Source organism: Saimiri boliviensis, chromosome 1 (genome assembly GCF_048565385.1).
Source record: "Saimiri boliviensis isolate mSaiBol1 chromosome 1, mSaiBol1.pri, whole genome shotgun sequence".
Lineage (NCBI taxonomy): Eukaryota > Metazoa > Chordata > Mammalia > Primates > Cebidae > Saimiri > Saimiri boliviensis.
The window spans coordinates 230261113-230283329 of NC_133449.1; the positions used below are offsets into that span (position 1 = coordinate 230261113).

The window sequence follows — 22217 nt, forward strand, 5'->3', positions numbered from 1 at the left end:
TGTAGTAATCCCATGGAGCTCTTGCTACCCCTAGACCAGAAGAGAAGAAAGGAAGGGGCAGTTACCAGAACTTAGAAGGAGAGAGGCATATAGAGAAAGAAGTCTGTTTCCAGAGTGACCTTCAGTATAGAGACACATGTAGCCAGGCTAAGCAGCCTGGTGGCCAAGGCCATGCACTCTCCTCTTTCCCTATCACTCCTGCGGGGGCTCCCCATTGGCTGAGGCCAATCAGAAACTAGAAAACAAATGTCCTTTGATTTGGTCCTCATAGGTCAGTCTTCTAGGGTAGAACTGAAAAGGCAGCGTGGATTTGAAAGGCAAACAGAAGGCATCTGGCACATATCCCAATGTAGGTGTCTAATTATTTCTAGGAGAGGCATAACAATCTCAATAGAAAAGTTAAACTCACTTTTATTTTTAAATAGCTTTATTGAGATATGATTGACGTACAGTAAGCTGCACATACTTAAAGTATACAATTCGATAAGCTTTGATAGGTATATACCTGTGAAACCATCACCACATCAAGATAGTTAACCATCTTCCTTAAGATAAACCCACTTTAACTTGACATTTAAGATACTATTCCATATGGTTCTTTTAGGAGGATGTGGAAGGAGATCATACAGTAAAGCAATAGTTGGTACAATTCCAAACTTACTAAAGTTATTCAAGTTAATGTGTTACCAAATGAAGTAACTGCCCAGGGTTACAAAGCTCATAAGTGAGAGAGCCAGGATGGGATTTAATTCCCTGAACCTCATGCTATTCTGCTTTAAATATAAGGCAAATAAATTACTCACAAACACTTAAAAAAATCATTTGTTAGCAACAAATTTCTTGCCCACCATCTTTCAGCTGATGAAGGGACCAGTCATGGCCTGGGTTGAGAACTGGCACTCCTTACCTCCCGTGTCCCCAGAGCCTGTTTATTCTATAAATCAAGAGCTCCCACTGCTGGGGAAGGCTGATGTCTGGGCCAGAGTTGAATTTGAGACCACAGTCCCACTTTGCACAAAGAAGAGCACCTCCCTGGCTAACCCAGGACAAGGAGCAGGGAGGTGTCAAGTTATAGGGAAGGGCAAGACTGGGCAGACAAGGAGGGATACCCTGGCATGCCGCATCAGGGGCCACAGTGGCATCTACCAGCACAAGAGCTGTGACAGGGCCACATTGAATTCTGGGCTGGCCTTTTGAACTTGCCTGGTAAGCTCAGGTTTCAGGGCCTTTGAAGTTTTTATTTCTTAGACCTGAATTGCTCTTACCCCAGATTTCTGCAAGTCTCACTGCCTCACTTTATTCTGGTCACTGCTCAAATATCTCCTCTTCAGAAAAGGTTTCTTTCTTTCTTTCTTTCTTTCTTTCTTTCTTTCTTTCTTTCTTTCTTTCTTTCTTTCTTTCTTTCCTTCTCTCTCTCCCCTTCCTTCCTTCCTTCCTTCCTTCCTTCCTTCCTTCCTTCCTTCCTTCCTTCCTTCCTTCCTTCCTTTCTTTCTTTCTTTCTTTCTTTCTTTCTCTTTCTTTCCTCTCTTTCTCTCTTTCTTTCTTTCTTTCCTTTGACAGGGTCTTGCCCTGTTGCCCAGGCTGGAGTGCAGTGCAGTGATGTGATTACAGTTCACTGCCACCTCGACCTCCCAGGCTCAAGTGATCCTCCCACCTCAGTCTTCTCAGTAGCTGCGACTGTAGGCACATGCCACCATGCTCAGCTACATTTTTTTAGTAGAGAGAAAGTTGTGGAATGTTGCCCAGGCTGGTCTGGAATTCCTGGAGTGAAATGATCCTCCTGTCTTAGCCTCCCAAACTGTTGGGATTACAGGGATGAGCCACCTCGCCTGGCCCAGAAGAGCTTTCTTTTGCCACCTTATCACAAGTGCTACCTGTGTCACTGCCTCCCTCTCCTGTATTTTTCCTCATGGCAATGATCACTGTTGGACACTAGAGCATCAGTTCTCAAACATTTTGGTCTTAGGATCTTTGTATTTGTTTAAAAATTATTGAGGACCCAAGGAGCATAGATTTAAGTGTGTTGTAACCATTCAAAATTTGCCATAAAACAAATTATAAATTTTTTTATTCAATGAAAAATAGTAATAAACCCTCAATATTAACATAAATAAGTTATGAAAAAAAGCTGTTTTTTCCAAAACCAAATAGTTATGTGAGAACAACGCCATTGTTTTATGTTTTTCATACATCTTTTCTACCAACAGAAGTTTGCTAGGTTGTTGTATCTGCTTCTGCATTTAACCTGTTATGATATATTATTTTTGGTAAAAGTTGAAGAAGAAAAATCTGGCCCCAAACAGATCTGTAGTTGGAAAAGGGAGGGCTATTTTAATATCTTTTTCATATAATTGTGGGTATTCTATTCAGTATTACACCAAAAGTTAACAAGTGGTCATTGCTTAAAGGTTAGTTGCTGTGTGGACCTTATAACCCAAGCATACTTGTGTGAGCCATTCCCAAGCAGCAGTCAGATGACTGCTTTTATAAGAAAAATTTGAACACTGTCTCTGGAGATTACAATTTACATAAAGTAGAATAAAAAATGCAAATAATCATTTTACTATACTGTTAAATAACTCAGCTGGGTGTGGTGGCTCACGGCTGTAATCCCAGCACTTTGGGAGGCCAAGGCAGGCAGATCACCTGAGGTCAGGAGTTCAAGAACAGCCTGGCCAACATGGTGAAACCCTGTTTCTACTAAAAATACAAGTAAATTAGCTGGGCATGGTGGCAGGCACCTGTAATCCCAGCTACTTAGGAGGCTGAGGCAGGAGAATCACTTGGATCTGGGAGGTGGAGGTTGCAGTGAGCCAAGATTGCGCCATTGCTCTCTAACCTGGGGAACAAGAGTGAAACTCTACCTCAAAAAAAAAAAAAAAAAAAAAAAAAAAAAAAAAAAACTGGTAAAAAAAAATCACCAAGTTTTCAAAGATTACAGAAGCTTCTTCTAATCAAACACCCACTTTTTGTATGCCCCAAATTGGAACACACTTCTTTCTTGATAGATTCACACAATATATTATTGCTACTTTTTTTGAGGCAAGAAGTGACAAGTTAATGGTTTCTAACGTAGTGCCTTGATAAATGTTCAGAGTATCTGTTGGAATGGTTTTATTTGCCCTTCAAATACTGTTTATATCCACTACTTTATTTGAATAAGAGAATTCTGCCTTTCAGAAATATCCTCCAGCCAGTACAGGAATAGAGTTAAACATCCAAGTCAACAGACATGATCAGTAAGGTAGGAGGCCATTTTATCTGCTTGTTCACAATGTTTCAATGTCACTAATCTATAATTTTATGTCTATCTCTGTAAGATCCGTACAGGTTTACAGCACCAAATAATCTGGCCCTGTCAGCCCAGCTGTGTTCCTCTGGATGAAAAACTCCTGCCACAGTTCCTAAAAGAAGCAGGTTATACTACGCATATGGTTGGAAAATGGCACCTGGGAATGTACCGGAAAGAATGCCTTCCAACCCGCCGAGGATTTGACACCTACTTTGGTAATGGAAATGCACATGTTCCTTTAACAACTCGGGCTAACTGCAGCCATCTCATAAAACACACCCAAGTGCAATCAAATGAAATAACTGGAAATTTGAATGTAGAATGAATCAGTCAGCACTGCAGTGGAGCTGCTTTCTAATGTCACCTCTGTCCACAGGTCTCTGTGCTAAGCTTAGGGTGGGCATGAGCTCACAGCAAGCCCATCACCTTTGTCGGAGTTCTAAATGGCGTCTTGGAAGGGCCTTGGAAGAGTTTACTGTCCACCTTGGAGACTGCTGTACTCTCAGAGACCCGTATTACCAAAAAGGGATATGGATTGATTTTTTTTTAGAATTCTAGGCAAAACCTGATATAAGACTATTTTCTTCACAAAGATTTGGTGTGTTTTCTGTCTCCCTGTGGAACGTATTCACAATTTTCTCTTTATTTCTGAAGGGGGTCGGGGAAGACTCTTCCATTAGCATCCTTCCATCTGTGAAATCTGTTTTTGTTTTTACAGTCACAGGGTTGGGGAAGATAGATTTTAGAAAATCAAAAGAGGAGAGTGAATAAAAATTGGTAATAAGAAGGATAATAAGAAATAGTAATAAGTATTTTATAAACTTGATAGCCCTATGAAACTAAATGTGAAACCTGGAGTTTGTTTTAAAATATGCTCTCTTTAAACCTGTAACAACCTATGCCTTAATTAATAACCTGTGTATCTTGCCAGTAGCTATGTATCTTTCTTTCAAGTTCTTTTTATAGTGAGCTGTCTAGCTATTTAGCTACCTGCCTACCTCCCATCTGTTTCTTTATTTATTTACAACCTGCCATAGCCAAACAGGAACACATATTAAACATAAAAAGTTTAAATAAAATTAAATAATCAGGGTGAGTAGAAAAAGATGAAATAGGTTAATGGCCTTGCTGTGTCACCCAGGCTGGAGTGTAGTGGTACAATCTCAGCTCACTGCAACCTTTGCCTTCCGGGTTCAAGTGATTCTCCTGCCTGAGTCTCCTGAGTAGCTGGGTTTATAGATGCATGCCACCACACCTGGCTAATTTTTGTATTTTTAGTAGAGATGGGGTTGCACCATGTTGGTCAGGCTGGTCTTGAACTCCTGACCTCGTGATCCACCTGCCTCAGCCTCCCACAGTGCACAAGCCAACACATCTAGTCTGAGATTTGAAATTTCTTTCTCCAAAGCAGAAAAAAGAAAGAAAGGAAAATACTGTTAAGTGTTACATTATTTATAGGATAAATAGAAACCAGATGTTCAGGAAAAGCAAAAGCATTTTCTGGTTCTTAGGCCTGAGAAAAATTTCTCCTTTGGGAGAAGGTAAGGTGGACAACACCCTGAAAAATGTCATTTTAATAATAAAGTGGTGGTTTTGTTATACATGTTTTGAGGTATTCTCTTCCATTCAAGCTAGGGCCAGAGCACCAACGTGCAATTCAGTAAAAGTAATCGTATGGGGCCAAAACAATGCAGCTGAAGCACATGGCTTTGTAATGCCTTATTGGATTCAGAGTTAAAATCAAGATGCAGGGATGTCAGGCAGTGTTTGTGCCCCCAGTCCTGTCTAGATCTACCAGCAGACCTCACTACTCAATCATAGCTTTTTTTTTTTTTTTTTTTTTTTTTTTTAGTGAACCTGGATATATTCTCAGTATCTCAAATAGTTGTTAAAAATTAGATTTGGATGTAAGATCACTTTGTCATCTTGGAGATTCTAGAGGAACAAACAGCCTGTACATCCTTAGAAATTTTTCAATTAGGCCTTTACTAAAAGATGGGTCAATATCTATACTCTGGCAAGAGGATAGACTCTAGATATTTTGAATTTTTTATTAAAAACATGTTAGGTACTTAAAAATTCAGCTGGACAAAAGGTAGAAATGATATTCTTTTATGAGAATTAAGAAGCCTAACCTGCACTTAGATGAACAAACACCCCACATTCATATGAAGGGAGACTTGCAGCCAAGAAGGCTATGAGACCACACAGCTATTATCACTGTTATGTCTCAGATGTTCTGTTAAAAATCAGATGATGATGGGATAGTTGCACAACCTTTTAAATACACTAGCAACCAATGCCTTTTACACTTTAAATGAGTTACTTGTGTGGTGTGTGAATTATGTTTCAATGCAGCTGTTAAATAAAGCATCAGAGAAGATTTAGTTGTTCAAGAAATATTTTCATTATTTTCCCCCCCAAAGCATAGGCTGCCATCATCTTTAGGCTCACTATTGAAATTCAAATTTGTGAATCACTGTTATGATGAAAAGCTTCATGTGATTGTCACATGGTTGCTTGGTATTAGTTTTGCCAAGTATGTGAATAGTTTTATTTCTGTATTACTTTGTTATTTCGGTATTATTATTATTATTTTATGTCTGTATTATTTTATTTCTGTATTATTATTTTATTTTGTATTATCTTTTAAATATTTGTAGTTCATGCCTTTGCTAATCAAGTATACCTATCCTATATTCTGCCAACTGTTAGAAAGCGGCTTATGCTTACAGTTAAAGAACCTGAAGTGATTTCGTCAAGCTTTAATGCTCAGTAGTTATTAAAACCTAAAATAGACCTCCAGTGTTCTGACCTTCTAATCACCCACACAAGGGCTGAAATCATTTTTATGGATACATTTCTTTCTCTGTTACACATTAATTAACAAGGACTTTGTATTTCCTTTTCCATTATATACATAGGAGAAAAGATTATCATATAAAAGTTATCTTCAGACAAAACTAAAATAGACCTCCAGTGTTCTGACATTCTAATCACCCATACAGGGGCTGAAATCATTTTTATGGATACATTTCTTTCTGTGTTACACATTAATTAACAAGGACTTTGTATTTCCTTTTTCATTATATACATAGAAGAAAAGATTACCATATAAAAGTTATCTTAAGACCAATGTATTAATTGTATTCAAGATCTTGAATTTATTGGGTCATGGAAAAGGAGAATTTAAAATGAATTGATTTATTATATAAACGATGTAAAGCTCTTAATTGTCATTATAGGGAAAGTTCAGGACTGAGGAAAGAGCTAGGTCAATTTTATCATCCTAATTTTAAGGTTAATAAGAAGTATATGTCAGGAGATAGCTAAGAGTCTAGCAAATCATTTTTCTTTTTAATAGCTTTATTGACGTCTAATCACATACCATACAATTCAGCCAATTAAAATGTACAATTCAGTGATTTTTAATAAATTCAGAAGGTTGTGCCACTATCATGGCAATCCAATTGTAGAACATTTTTATCACCCCAAAAAAGAAACCCATCCCCTTAGCGGTCACCCTCTGCTTCTCCCTAATTCCTCCAGCCCTAGGCAGCCACTTTCTGTCTCCACAGATTTACATGTTATGGACATTTAATACAAGTGGGATCGTATGTAGCACAGCTTATTTTAATACTTTAAAATATAGAAATATAATATTTTAAAATATAGAAAATATTGAACATTTGCAGAAACAACTATTCATTGAGAAAACCCATTTTCTTCCACGTGAAGTCTAAATTGTGGGATAGACAGTTGATGCCATTTAAATTTGGGGCAAATCGGAGATCACTATAGGTAGAAAAATCCTATTTCAGTGCTCACTTTAGTTTGATCTATTAGCTCTGTTACATCTAGAGATCCTCTGTTTGGAAAGGTTTGTATCTTTCACCAGTGGGTGTCAGCATCTGACTAAAGATGACTCCTCCTAGAACCACTTCTGTAAATAACCTTGAAGCCAGTCTCACAACATCAGTAACAAACATTATTTGAATCCTGCACTCATTTATGTGATCACTTTAGAGTAAAAACTTGTAACAAGCCACATTAGCTATATATTATTTTACCTTTATATAGCTTTAAAGGATTAAGATATTATCACCCTTACTGAATTTCAACTCTGATTTAAAAAAAAAAAAAAAAACTGTTAGTGTTACATGATAGAGCCTGTATTCTAAAGACGAATGAGGAATATATTTGAATTTTTATACACTAATGTTTTAATGCTTCCTGCTACCAGATACAGAGATGTTGAGAAACGGTGCTGATTAGCCTTGTCATTTGATTAGCCTCCTCATGGGTCATCAATTGCATTAGGCAATTAAATGCTGAAACATTAGTTTGTTTAACAAGTTTTATGCTGTGCTGACTATTTTCTTCTTCCTTTCTTGTAGGATATCTCCTGGGTAGTGAAGATTATTATTCCCATGAGCGCTGTACATTAATTGATGCTCTGAATGTTACACGATGTGCTCTTGATTTCCGAGATGGTGAAGAAGTTGCAACAGGATATAAAAATATGTATTCAACAAACATATTCACCAAAAGGGCTGCAACTCTCATAACTAACCATCCACCAGAGAAGGTAAGTTTTGCTTCTATGTACTGATAGCAAAATCTTACTATGCTAATGTCTTTTCAGACAAATGTGGGAAAAGGCCATTGTTGTTTAGGGAAAAGTCTAATAAATTCTAGGAAGTCCTTTTCAAGTTATACAATACCCCAGAATCAACCTAGGAAGCTTGTTAAAAATGAAGATTCCTGGAGCCTACTTCCAGGGTGTCATTTATTAGGCGTGGGAGAAATCCTTACATCAGCATTTTAGAGAAACTCTTAAAAGGTGATTCTTAAGAGTGGTCCCCAGATCATGCTTTGAAGAATACTGTGTTGGAAGTGTTTCAATAGAAATACAGTTTTAAATTTTTGGTATATTATGTGCATGCGTTGTGAGTAATTAATAAAATGACTCTTAAAAAGTGATTGTTTTATATATAAGATGAGGCTTTATTGTGACAAACTTTTGTTTAAAAGATCCATACATTTTCGGATCAGGGCAGGTCATCTAACCTTGTACTTCCTCCCAGCAAGAATATTTTGCTATTCTAGATCTTTTGCATTCCCATGTTAATATTAGAATCATCTAGTCAGTTTCTGTTTGCCAGCTCCCCAAAAGTGACTGCTTGGATTTGGATTTGAATCTATAGAACAATTTGGGGAGAGTGGATGTCTTAAAAATATTGGGTCTTCTAATCCATATACCTGGTATATTGATGAGCCTATTTTTCATATTTACTATACTGAAGCTATTGTGTATATCATCAGTAATCTTATTATTATGATTATTTTGTTAACTTTACTCACGAGGTAAAGTTTAAGCTAAGTTTTCTGGATTTAGCTTATAAATGCTTTTGAAATGGGAACAAATATTTGTGTTGTCAGACACTGGTCTCAAAATATGGCTTCATTAAGAACACCTATAAATAACCCATAAAAATAATACTTCAGCGGGATCCTGACACAACAAATTATAGACTGTGTAGTGTTCCCCGGTTCTTCTAATTTCTGCGCTTTGCCTCTTTGACAATGCCTGAAGGTCCTTGGTGCAGCTCTTTCTTAGTCTGTTTGTGCTGCTGTAAAGCAATAGGTGAGGCTGGGTAATTTATAAAGAAAAGAGGTTTATTTGGCTCGTGGTGCTGCAGACTCTATAAGAAGCATGGCACCAGCATTTGCTTCTGGGTGAGGGCTTCAGGAAGCTTCTACTCATAATGGAAGGTGAAGCTGAGCTGGCATGTACAGATCGCATGGCTGGAGTGGAGAGAGAGAGAGAGAGAGGGAGAGAGAGAGAGAGAGGCCAGACTCTTTTTAACAACCAGCTCTCTCAGGAACTAATACAGTGAGAACTTACTCATAAATGCAAAGATGGCATGAAGCCATTTGTGAAGGACCCACCTCCATGACCCAGACACCTCCCAACAGGCCCCCACTGGGGATCAAATTTAAACATGAGATTTGGACGAGGGTCAAATATCAAATATCTAAACTAGAAGAAGATCACCATGTGGATTCTGGTTTACATACCTGTTTGAACTTGGTATGTGGCTGCTGATTTCCTTTTCAGTTTCTGCCTACTTGAACTCAGTACTGGAAATCTTTCCTGGATGAGTTAAATGCCAGATTGCTGGCATCCTCCTTTGACTTCCACAGGCTAAGGTAAAATCTTCCAGAAGACAACTTTACCTTGAACTTCAAATTGTATTTACACTGTCAAATGTTATACAACTCCTGACATTCAATAGACAACTCCTGACATTCAGTAAAAAATAATCAAGCACATACAGAAGTTAAAACACAGAAAGAGGTGTCTGTCCTCAGCTGTGTCCACTTTTGGCTATCACTCTCATATGCTGATATCTTGAAGCAACCGTGCTTTCTGTGGAACATGAAGAAATGGGAACATTCTCTGAAATGTGTGGAAATACACAGATTTTAAATCTGAATCTAAACAAATATTCAGATAATTGGAAAAATAGTTGCTAGGTAATTGGCTTAAGCTCTCAGTTTTCTTTTATATACTTGACATTTTATAGATGTGGCTTAACACTTAAGAAGGTATTCTTAAGAGAACCATGTATTATTCTTTGAGGGAGGCACCATTTTACACATAAGCAGGCTGGCTTAGAGAAGTTAAGTAACTTGTTCAAGGTCACGAGCTATTGAGAGTCAGAATCAGAATTTAAACTCATGCTCTCTGACTCCAGACCTCAAGCACTTAATCAGCCTCCCTAGTTCACAGCTAATATCCAAGACCAGAGATTCTGAGTCCCAGCTCATGATTCATCTTAACGATTTCAGTCCTGACCATATATTAGAATCATGTGGGAAACTTATAAGAAATACTGATGCCAAATATTGTGATTCATTGGTCTGAAGTGGGACCCAGGCATTGGTACTCCATTATTCCTCCTCCCTGGCTCCTACCAGTGATTCTAATGTGCAGCCATCACTGACACCTGGTGCAGTGAGAGCCATTCTAGGATGGGTCATTCAGGGCATTCCTTTCAAATATGGAGAGGCCAGCAGAAGCCAACTACCTATTACAGGTTCACAGTCTACCTTAATCATGCGGCAACTGTAATCTGCTCACAATACAAATTCATTCCTACTAAAGAACAATAGAATATTCCCTCACAGGGTTCCAAAATATTAAGTAGATAAGAGGAAGCAGCAGAAGTGAAATAGATCTTTGTGGGTGGGCTGTCTTAACTGGGGTGCGGGGGAGAAGCTTGGGGACTGAGGACAATGGGAAGCCCTAAGAACTTGCTGGCCATGAAAGGAGTGTTACTAGTATGGCCGCTGTTCATATCTGTTTGGAAATTGCCATATGAGAGAATGGTCATTTTCCTATCATATCTGAAACATTCTATGGCAGTATCCAACATTGCCAATATCCTCAAAGAAAAGTTTCAATCATAGACATAAGTGAATGAAATAATTAAGAGTCAAGCTGTAACCCAAGAATGCTTAAGACAGCTAATACATGCTTACATTTTCAGTTTGGTATAAAATGATGCGACTCACCAGTTTGGGGAGCTGTACTTTTCATGATTTTATTCTGAGGTTTAATCTAATTCTGGGCTAATTTCTCAGATACTATATATAGATTGTAACATAAGCAACTTGCTCTAAGATAAAAATCATTAAAGAAAAGCACATGAAAAATTCACAGGCTAACTTAAAATTGTGCCTATGTTAAAAAACACTTGAGGGGGAAAAGCATTTGGAGGTAGTTCATAACCAAAACACAGTTGCTGATGCTGCACTCAGGAAGGTCCTGCTAATTACTTTCACATGTGTTAAGAAGGCATGTCCTTCCTCTTTTTCAGCAGGATGATTCCCCATACTAGTGACACTACAGACTGAAAGTAACATATTCGTAAAATATCTCTTTTAAAAACAGTCCCCCACCTAAACACTTTTCAGAATGGAAGCAAATGTTATATTATACACCTGATCTACTGCTGCTTAAGGAAAATGTTAATTTCTAGTGGAAGACTTTTACTTTTCCCTGACACAATTTGGGGGAAAAATGTCTTAATTTAGAAGTCAAAGATAGAAAAGCAATTTCAAAACCTATCATATGCTTTTCTTTATTTATACTTTAAATTAGGAAAATATACTAAAGAAATGAAAATAAGACTTTCTTCCTCACTGAAATAAGATTTCTTAGCATGATGAGGATATTTACAGTATATATCTTAGCAACCATATGGCATAAATAAGGGAAAAGAACTCCTAACATCTCAGACATGAATATGCTGATAGCTTTAGGTGATAATGTCTTGCTTTTATGTAATACTTAGATATTTAGTCACAATTTCATGCCTAGGATTTTATTTTACATTCATCAGATACTGCTACAGGTAGGGTTGGTGCAAAGGCATCAACAACAGGGTTCTGGACTTAAGAAAAAGCAGGGGAGAGATCAGGCTCCAGCAATGGCAGCTGCTGGCTTTAGGCTGACAGTGAGCTGAGCTCTGGTTGGCAGGAGTGGGAAAATTGACCACAGCTGTTCACAGGCAGAGTCCCAGGACTGGTGACTGCAGGTGGGGTCCTCATTGTGATTGGAGAACCTTAGAACCCTTGTTAATTCTTTCCCCTGGGCCACCATATAGTGTTAAAAGCACTACTCTCTTTCTTTTTTCAATTTAAAAATAGTATAGAAATGTTTCACATTTATCACTGTTGGGGAATGAATTATAATATTTCATGAATAAAGTTCATTTTCTGAGTGCTGAAAGTTTATTTTCTTTAGTATGGGCTGGAAATATCTAAAATGTGCATCAGTCCTGACCTCTTGAAATGGGCTATACTACCCATCATTCTGCCTCCTCCTGGTGACCAACAGCCATACTGTTGTGTGTAAGGCTGTCTGCCCACACACTTGTTAGCCCTAGACTGCTGCTGATGAGATGGGGAAAAAGATAACTTTTTTGTTCAACGACTACCTTAATCTATACCTCTAAGTTATTAGGTCTGGTAAGCAGGTTGCATGCCTTTGCATGGCCAGTGACAGTCACATGCCAGGCTGATCCTCACCACTCAGAGGCTGTTTTCACTTCCTCTTTTCATTCATGTCCCTTCTGTTTGAGTCAAGGGTCTGACCACTGGACCAATGTGGACTGGTGTAATTTTTTATTTTTAACCCCTCGAAAGGGTCAACTTAAAATAATCAGAAGGATCAGAATCTAGTTTAAAGAGACTTTATTCAAGTACAGAGTTTAAGGATGGCCTCTTGGGAAGCACAGATTCCAAAGAATGGAAGTCTGTGTTTCAAAGTGTAGAAGTTTGGGATTTCTTACTGTATTAGTCTATTCTCATGCTGTTATAGAGAACTGCCTGAGTTCCTCTGGCCCTCTGGTGAGCTGAGAGGTTTTGCAAGAAAAAAAAAGTGCCTGAGACTGGATAATTTATAAAAGAAAGAGATTTAATTGACTCACAGTTCCACATAGCTGGGGAGGCCTCAGGAAACTTACAATGGTGGCATAAGGGGAAGCAAACACATCCGTCTTCACATGGCGGCAGGAGAGAGAAGTGCCAAACAAAGGGGGAAAAGTGCCTTAAAAAAAACATCAGATCTTGTGAGAATTCACTCACTGTCATGAGAACAGCATGGGGGCAACCACCCCCATAACTCAGTTAACTCCAACTGGGTCCCTCCCATGACACATGGGGATTATGAGAACTACAATTCAAGATGAGATTTGGGTGGGGACACAGCCAAACCATATCACTTACATAGACAAAGTTTAGAGGAGCTTAACAGAAGTTCAACATCTTTCTGTATAAGGCTTAATGCATAGTTACAATGATCTGATTAGTCAAGGTGGTGTTTTTCTTTTGGGAAAGGTATATTTAACATTCCACACTGAAGATGTAACAGTCATGGTGTTTTTTGGGTCGTCTGGTCTGAGTTAGGTACAGGGCAATAAAGGAGGTGGTTAATCTGTAACAAAGATCTTTAAAAGGAAGGAGAGAAGCCCTGGTCTCTGGTCTGTCCTAGTCATTTACAGAACAAGAACAATAAAGAAGAGAGTTAATCTACAATCCAAGAAACAGAATTTGCAAACATAATATGTGATTCAGTCTCCAGGACTTCATTTTCCCCTTGGCATAATTTAGAGGGTCCTGAAAATTTATATTCTTTTATAAAAGTGATGGTAATGTCTTTAGCTACTAAGGAATAATTATGGGAAATATTTTCAGATTATTTTTCACCACATTTAACAAAGTGACTAGAATGATTTCCATACTGAATATTTATAAGAACCTTTAATAATGGTCCCAAAATCTTTTTATCCCCTTGGCACCGTTTTAATAACTCCCATCCCCCTTCCCAGCCATTGCCTTTAGTAAGCAATTGCTGTCTGGGAATCACCTGCCGTCTTTATCCTTTCTCTCCTTCACCAGGTGGGTTGCGATGTTGCTGCTAATGATCTGGATAAGAACATTTTCTCTTTAAGCCATAGGCTCCCTCTCTCCCCACTGCATCGCCTACCCCCTCCCACTGTTAAGAATCCAGATCATAGTCACAAAATCTCATGTTTGCAAGGGCCAGATTGCTAACCTCAAGAATGAAGCAGCTCACGTAGAACAGTGGGAAACTAGAAAATTGGATAGCACTTGAGGGGGATGGGACCCCTGTTTCTCATACTCCAGCCTTTTGTTACTAGATAGTGTGTGGACAAAGAATTGTGAGAAATTCTGATTTTTCAAAAAAAATTATATATAAAAACAGATTGATGTGATATTTTCTGATTTTTAAAACTTTATGTGGACTGTAAATTATTGTAGCCTTCCAATTTTTAATCCTATCCCCATCTGGACCTTGGCTGGTGGCTGGAGTTGGCTTGGTCTAGTGCTGAAGACCCAGACACCAGTACCCAGAACAGACCCATACTGTACTATCAGGTCAGCGACGCACCTGCATATTCTTCCCTCCAGACATCACAGCCAGGACCTTCATCACCCCCAGGCAGAGCATCTGTTCGGATATCCTGCACCATGGTCTATAGGAACATAGATGCTTCAGCATGACCGTGCAGCTGGAGTAGAAGTTGTGTGTGTCGAGGGGAAGCAAAGGCAGAACTAAAATTGTGTGAGAGGCTATAGTATAGACTCTTAGAGTGGGAGTCTGGAATGTTTTCCCATGGAAATAATGGAAGTACGGGTTCTACATTAGGATCATTTTCATTCCATCACCTACCTTCTTTGTTTAATAGGTTTTAAAGCAATGATTGTGATATTTAACAGCTATTTTTATTTGAGTTTGGGGAAAATGTATTTCTGAGTTCCAAAGACTTGAACTATAAATAAACTTTTGGGGGTCTATTTGAGTTCTATGTATGGATAGTCTTTCTGCATTACAAGGATGCATAATATAAAATTTAAAACAACGTGTCAACAATGAAGAATGAAATACGAGCACCCCCCTACAGTCTGTTTCTAATCATTTTCATTCATTTATGAGATTTAAATACCTCAAATACTTTAACAGAATTATATGTTTATCTTTGGGTTGAACTAGTTGTTGTCTCTTTGAGGGTTTTCAACTCAGTCAAGAATTCTGTAGGAGCACTATGAAGAGAATGCCTTCAGAAAGGCTCATTAAAAAGGAGAAGCTGACCTGGAATATCACTAATGTTAAATGTTGCAAACTGATGTAAGTGGTAAAATAAAATCAATAGAATCAGTATGTCATACTTCCTAGTTTCAGGAATTAAACTGGTTTTACGTTTGGTCCTACATCAAAGACTAACAAGGCATGGTGTTCACTTTTTTTTCTCATAAAATATATTTTAAAAATACTAAACCTCATCTAAAAGATGACTTATTTTCAGCTAAAGCATCTATTGGTACATAGCCGTTTGATAATAGTGGGTTTTTCAATAGGAAATTGCTCTTCAATTAATGCGGAATTGGACAAATCCTACATATAACTTTTCTAAGCCTCAGTTAACTCATCTGTAAAATTGCTATAACACTGGGTGGTTTAAATCATACTTGATGAGATAGAATATGTAAATTATTATACTGTCTAGTATGTAGATAACTTTTAATATGTGGTTGCTATTACTGATATTATTATTTGTTTGGTTCAGGTCCATTGAGGCCATTCTGGGACTCTGGCTTTTAGTTTCAATTTTTTATCTTGTGTCTTTTGTTATATTTTTTAATATCTTTATTGAGACAAAATTTACATACCCTGAAATTCACTCATTTAAATTATACAATTCAATAGTAAATTTTTAGAGCTATGCAACCATGACCACAATCTAAGTTTAAAACATTTTCATCACCCCCTGAAAAAATCCTTGTACCTGTTAGCAATCACTCACCATTCCTCTCCCCCACAGTTTCCTACAGCCCCAGGCAACCACTTTCTCTCTATATAGATTTGCCTATATTTCTGGACATTTCATATGAATGAAATTATATGATAGGAGGACTTTTGTGATTGATTCATTTCACTTAGTATAATGTTTTCAAGGTTTATGTTGTAGTATATATCAATACTTTATTTCTTTTATTGACATATATTGCTGAAAATATACCATATTTTATTTATCCGTTCATCAATTGATAGAAATTTGGGTTGTTTCAACTATTTAACTATTTTTTTTTTTTTTTGAGATGGAGTTCCGCTCTTGTTACCCAGGCTGGAGTGCAATGGCGTGATCTCGGCTCACCGCAACCTCCGCCTCCTGGGTTCAGGCAATTCTCCTGCCTCAGCCTCCTGAGTAGCTGGGATTACAGGCACGCGCCACCATGCCCAGCTAATTTTTTGTATTTTTAGTAGAGACGGGGTTTCACCATGTTGACCAGGATGGTCTCGATCTCTCGACCTCGTGATCCACCTGCCTCGGCCTCCCAAAGTGCTGGGATTACAGGCTTGAGCCACCGCGCCCGGCCTCAACTATTTAACTATTATGAATATGTTGCAATGAATATTCATGCAAGTTTTAAGGTAGACATATGCTTTGATTTCTCTAGGAATGGAAATGCTGGGTCGTATGGTAACTCTATGTTTTACAGTTTCAGGAACTGCCAAAATGTTTCTTCAAAGTGGCTACCTGTGCCATTTTACATTCCTGCTAGTAATGAGTGATAGTTCCAATCTTTCCACATCCTCACCAATACTTGTTCTTTTTCATTTTTAAATTATAACCATCCTAGCAGATGTGAAGTGTTACTTCACTGTGGTTTTAATTTACCCCTTACTAATGGCTAATGATGTTGACTATATGTGTTTACTGCTTTTGTGTATCCTCTTTGGAGAAATTGCTATTCAGATTCTTTGCCCATTTTGTAGTTGAGTTAATTGTCTTTTATCACTGAGTTGTAAGTGTTCTTTATATATCCTGGAGATGAGTCCCTTATCATATATGTGATTTACAAATCCTTTCAGTGCATTCTTTAGGTTGTCTTGACATTATTTTTATTAAGGCATAAATCTGCACTGTCTTATCCTTCTATATTTAATGCTTTCATGTCCTCTTAACTGATTTACACAAACTTTCTTTCCAGCCTCTCTTTCTCTACCTTGCTCTCCAGTCTGTGCATGAGCCCCTTCAGGTCCCTGAGGAATACCTAAAGCCATATGATTTTATCCAAGACAAGAACAGGCATCACTATGCAGGAATGGTGTCCCTTATGGATGAAGCAGTAGGAAATGTCACTGCAGCCTTAAAAAGCCGTGGGCTCTGGAACAACACAGTGTTCATCTTCTCCACAGGTAAGTCTGTCAATAAGAGAATTATCTCTTGGCAAAGCCTAGGACATGGTATTTGATAAGTGGAATGAAGACAAATTGGAGTGGTTAGCATTGCCTTATTAAAATAAGTGCAAACTACAATAGTGGAGACATGATAATAATGGATGGAAAGGTGTATCTAAGGCAAAAGAATGATGGGCTTCCCTTGTTCCCTCAGATATCAAAATATTCTGGGACTGTGGCTTGTAAACATATGTTTACTAACCGAGTAAGTATGAGTGGACATCACTCATATGCAAGGCTGCTGGGCAGTGAATCCCTAGAGCGGCTTGTTCCCAGCTCTCTGTACAACTTGGACATATTCTATGGCCATGACTCCTACCGACTGGAGGGGTCTCTGTATCACTGCAAAGAGACAGATTTTGACATGAAAACAGATAAATAATGGAGCCATTTAAATCTACACTAGTGTCTTCAAGTTTAGATTTTTTTTTTTTTGTATTAAAATTGTTTTCAGGGCCAGGCATGGTGACTCACGCCTGTAATCTCAGCACTTTGAGAGGCTGTGGCAGGAGTTTGAGACCAGCGTGACCAATATGGTGAAACCCATCTCTACCAAAAATACAAAAATTAGCTGGGCGTGGTGGTGGGCACCTGTAGTCCCAGCTACTCAGGAGGCTGAGACAGGAGAATCACTTGAACACAGGAGGCAGAGATTGCAGTGAGCCTCAATTGCGTCACTGCACTCCAGCCTGGGCAACAGAATGAGACTCTGTCTCAAAAAAAAAATTGTTTTCTGACAATAAAAGTTATATATGTTATTATAGAAGAAATAGAAAAGGGCTGGGTGCAGTGGCTTGTGCCTGTAATCCCAGCCCTTTGGGAGGCTGAGACAGGTAGATCACAAGGTCAGGAGATGGAGACCATCCTGGCCAACACGGTGAAATCCTGTCTCTAGTAAAAATACAAAAATTAGCTGGGCATGGTGGCATGTGCCCGTAGTCCCAGCTCCTGGGAGGCTGAGGCAGGAAAATTGCTTGAACCTGGAAGGCAGAGTTTGCAATGAGCTGAGATCTCGCCACTGCACTCGAGCCTGGTGACAGAGTGAGACTCCATCTCAAAAAAAAAAAAAAAAAAAGAAAAAGAAAGAAAAGAAAAGAAGAAGGGAAATAGAAAACTCATAATCTCAGAGATTACTTTTGAAAATCATTTTCATTCTGACAATGCCATTCTGATTCCTAATCTGTTACATATGCGACTTCCCCCCTCACTAGGCACAGTTTTCTAAAATTTCACTATGATGTGCTTTGGGTGTTGATCTTCGTTTATTCATCATGCTGAGTACTCAGAGAGCACTTTCAATCTGAAAATGCAGATTCTTTTGTTATGGGGAATTTTCTTATATGATTTATTTCAAAATTGTGTGACCCCCCATCCCACCTTCCCCTATTTTATCTGTACAGAACTCCTGTTACTTGGTTACTAGATCAATCTTCTAATTTTTCTTAGTTTTTCCCCTCTCTCCTATTTTCTTTATTTTTCTTCCACTATTTGGGAAATCTTGTTGTTTTGTAAGCTTTCTATTGAATTTATTTCAACCGCCATGTCTGTTAATTACCAACAACTCTTTTGTGTTTTCTGATAATTCCTTTTTTGTAAAGTTCTGTTTTTAATTTATAGGTGTTATAACTTGTTTTCCCAAAGCCTGTGCTGTTAACCATTACTCTTTTGTGTGTCTATATTATATGTATGTATATACATTTTTTTAAAGTTTGCTGATATTGCCAACATTATCTCTCTTCCTCTTGAGTTCTGTTTTTTCAGTTTGTTTCTATATTTGTTTTAGTCTGTCTTTAATGAGAGTGGCTTGGTTTTCTCAAATCCCTAGAGATTCTTGGCTAAAATCTAACAATTTGATTAGAAACTCCAAGTGCTAAGTCAGGGCTTCTCACCTGGTGACTTTTACTGTAAAGTGATCATGTAGGGGTGAGGTGACATGTTGAGGAATTAATCTTGATATTCTATTCATAGTTTTGTCGTTTTGTTTTTTACATGCTGTTTTGTTTTGCTTTCAATCTGGTATACATATTGAATCTGGCATTTATTGAACAGTTACTATGTGCGGGATGTAGTTCTAAGTGCCTCCTGTGAATTAGTTCAGTGAATCCTCATGATAATGAATTCTCTGAGAACTATTATTGTCCCATCTTGCAGATGTGAGAACCAAAGCACCAAGAGCATAAGTACCTTACCGCAGGTCACACAGCCGGGCTCCACTGCAATATCTGGCTCCCGGATGATGATCTCAGTGTTCTCATAGGACCTCATGATATAGCAGAGCTTTCCGTATGATGTGCTGCAGTATTGCTCTACTGAGGAGCCTGGGCAGAGCCGGAATAGCATTTACCCTGAGCAGCCTTGTTCACTTGCATGGATGCTATCCAAATACTATAATTTTCTAAGTATGTCCTGCTGTGAAAAAGATTAAAATTTGTTTTTCTCCCAAAACTCACCCTTCAGAAAAAAAGAGAGACACACTTCAGTCCTTACAAGATCTCTCAGATTCTGGGAGGCATTCTCATTTTAATTTATTTTGAATATCCTGGTATAGCAATTTGGTCAGTGCTGGTTTTGAATGCCTAGAGAAGTACCAGAAATAATCTTTTTTTTTTTTTTTTTTTAAAAAAAGATGCTAGGACATTTAACACTGATATAGTAAAATTATTCCTGGGAAGTGACCTCATCGTTGCAAGACTTGGAAGTCATAAGTTTATAAAACAAGTCTTTGTTGTGGAGATCACAGTTATACAATTTCAGGACAAATGATTTTCTGAAGTAAAAGTATATATAGATTAATGTATTGTACATGGGCTTAAATGTGCTCAAACAGAAGTGAAGATGCTAGTTCTGGAAGACTGTATTATATATCTCCAAGTGGCTCCTCTGATAACACTCTCATCAAGAATACGTGAGAGGTTGGGTGTGGCGGCTTATGCTTGTGATCCCAGCACTTCGGAAAGCTAAGGCAGGCAGATCACTTGAGTTCAGGAGTTCAACACCAGCTTGGGAAACATGGTGAAACCGTGTCTCTACAAAAAATACAAAAATTAACCAGGCATGGTAGCATGTACCAGTAGTCCCAGCTATTCAAGGGGCTGAGGCAGGAGAATTGCTTCAGCCCAGGAGTTTGAGGCTGCAGTGAGCTGAGATGATGCCACTGCACTCCAGCCTAGGTAACAGAGCAAGACCTTGTCTCAAAAAAAAAAAAAAAGAAAAGAAAAGAAAAGAAAAGAAATCTTGGTATTCTACTCATGGGAAAAGGTGTAATACAATTTTCTTCATGATATTTGAGAATGGAAAAATATTTTAAGATAAATATTTCCCTTATTATATGATTTCAAATGTGTATGCTTAATTGTACTTTCAAACAGATAGTTGACTATTTCATAAACATCTATATTTATTCAAGCTGGTAGTAATAATATTTGGAGCTTCTCATTAAGAAAATGGGGATCACCTTAAAATAGGGTTATCTTACATTTTGATACTATATTAATAGATGTCATAATCTTGGACCATCTTTGTTAGGCTAAATCCAACCTGATGGTGTGTATCTATTTTTATTACATGGATGAATTCAGTTTGCTAGGGTTTTATTTAGGATTTTTGCATCAATTCGGAAGTGAAAGTGGAGTTAGCTTTTTTGTGTCTGATTTTTTTGTCTTGGTTATACTCACTTCATAAAATAATGTGGTTAGTTTTTCCATCTGTTTCTATGCTCTGGAATAGTTTACAGAATGTTGGAAAGATCTTTCTGTTTAGCTGGTCCCTGAAGCCTTTTGTGGAGGCATTTAAAAAATTTCCCTACTTTACATTTTTTGCTGAATTATGTCTAGTTGTGTGTCTTTAAAATGTTTTAAAATTAATTTTGCCTGAAATATAGTGAGCCCTGGAACTGCATGCTGAGAAGATTATTCACTCCAGGAGGCTTTCCTTATTCATATTTTAGCTTATTGTTTTTGTTCTACTTGATTTATTTTTCAAAAATATCTTTAATTACTATGTTGAATCACTGATTCAGCTTTTCTCTCATCCTTTTTTAAATTTTTTTCCTTTTTCTCAGACTTTGGAGCTGTTCTGCATTACCAGTTTAGACACTCTTGCAGTTTTAATCCTATGCTTTAATATCTCCAATATAGATTATTATTAATTATATTTTTAGTTTTTTTGCAGTGCTATCTTTGTTTCAATCAGTATTCTCTTCTTCCAAGCTTGTTAGTATAGTAGTGACCACTATTTAATAAGCATTAAAGCTCAGTGTAACCCTGTGAGATAGCAAATGGTTTCTTGATCCCCATTTACCAATGAAGAAATCAAAACTTCTTTTTCAGAAATTAAAAAAAAAAAAGTAGGATCTTGCTAGGTTGCCCAGGCTGGTCTCAAACTCCTGGGCTCAAGTGATCCTCCCACCTCAGACTCCCAAAGTGCTAGGATTATCAGCGTGAGCCACTTAAAGAAATTAAGCAATTAGTCTAAGGCCACACAGCTAACAATTGAAAAAGCCAGAATTCAAACCCAGACCTACCTACTTACCCTAATACAGTTGTCTTTTTGGGTCTCATTTTCTTTTCCATTTATTTCATCCCATTGCCCTGCATTTCTATACTTCTGTTCACAGAAGTGTAGAGCCCATCCTTTTCCTGAGCCTTTCTGAATAGAACTTTTCTAAAATCTTTATTTGTATAGGAAGTCATGGCAAGCTAAATGCTCTTCCTCAGAGTATAGGTGGTGAAGGATCTGCACACACAGAATGTGTGGCCATCTTGTGGCCTCTGGTCACTGTTCTCTGGTTGACTCCTCCAGATCTGCAGCTTGAAGTCAGGTTGATGTATATAACTCACAGAGTTCCTGGTGGCATATAGACATTAAGTGTTATAATCTATTGAGTCTGATCTACCTAGTTACAGTTTATTCTCTCTTGGCTCCCTAATTCTTTGACAGGCTAAAAGAATCCTGGACTCTTCCTATCTCCACATTTTCAAGGGTTTACTTTTGGGGACATTCCTCAGGATACAGCGTGTCCACTCCCAGATCTTCTCTTTTCCTGCCTGTTGTCTTCTGGGAGTTGTGATCTCTAAGCACATAGCAGTA

At 37.9% G+C, this 22217-nt stretch overlaps 1 protein-coding gene across 5 annotated transcripts in view; it reads left to right on the forward strand.

The window, feature by feature from the left end:
- The window catches only part of ARSB (arylsulfatase B), a 288497-nt gene that overhangs the window by 14408 nt on the left and 251872 nt on the right, over nucleotides 1-22217 (forward strand). For all 5 annotated transcript variants that reach the window (XM_074384373.1, XM_074384375.1, XM_074384380.1 and 2 more), the window contains exons 2-4: nucleotides 3321-3507; nucleotides 7690-7880; nucleotides 16880-17087. In XM_074384373.1, the coding sequence (XP_074240474.1) occupies nucleotides 3321-3507; nucleotides 7690-7880; nucleotides 16880-17087 (586 nt within the window). The remainder of the gene's footprint in view (nucleotides 1-3320; nucleotides 3508-7689; nucleotides 7881-16879; nucleotides 17088-22217) is intronic.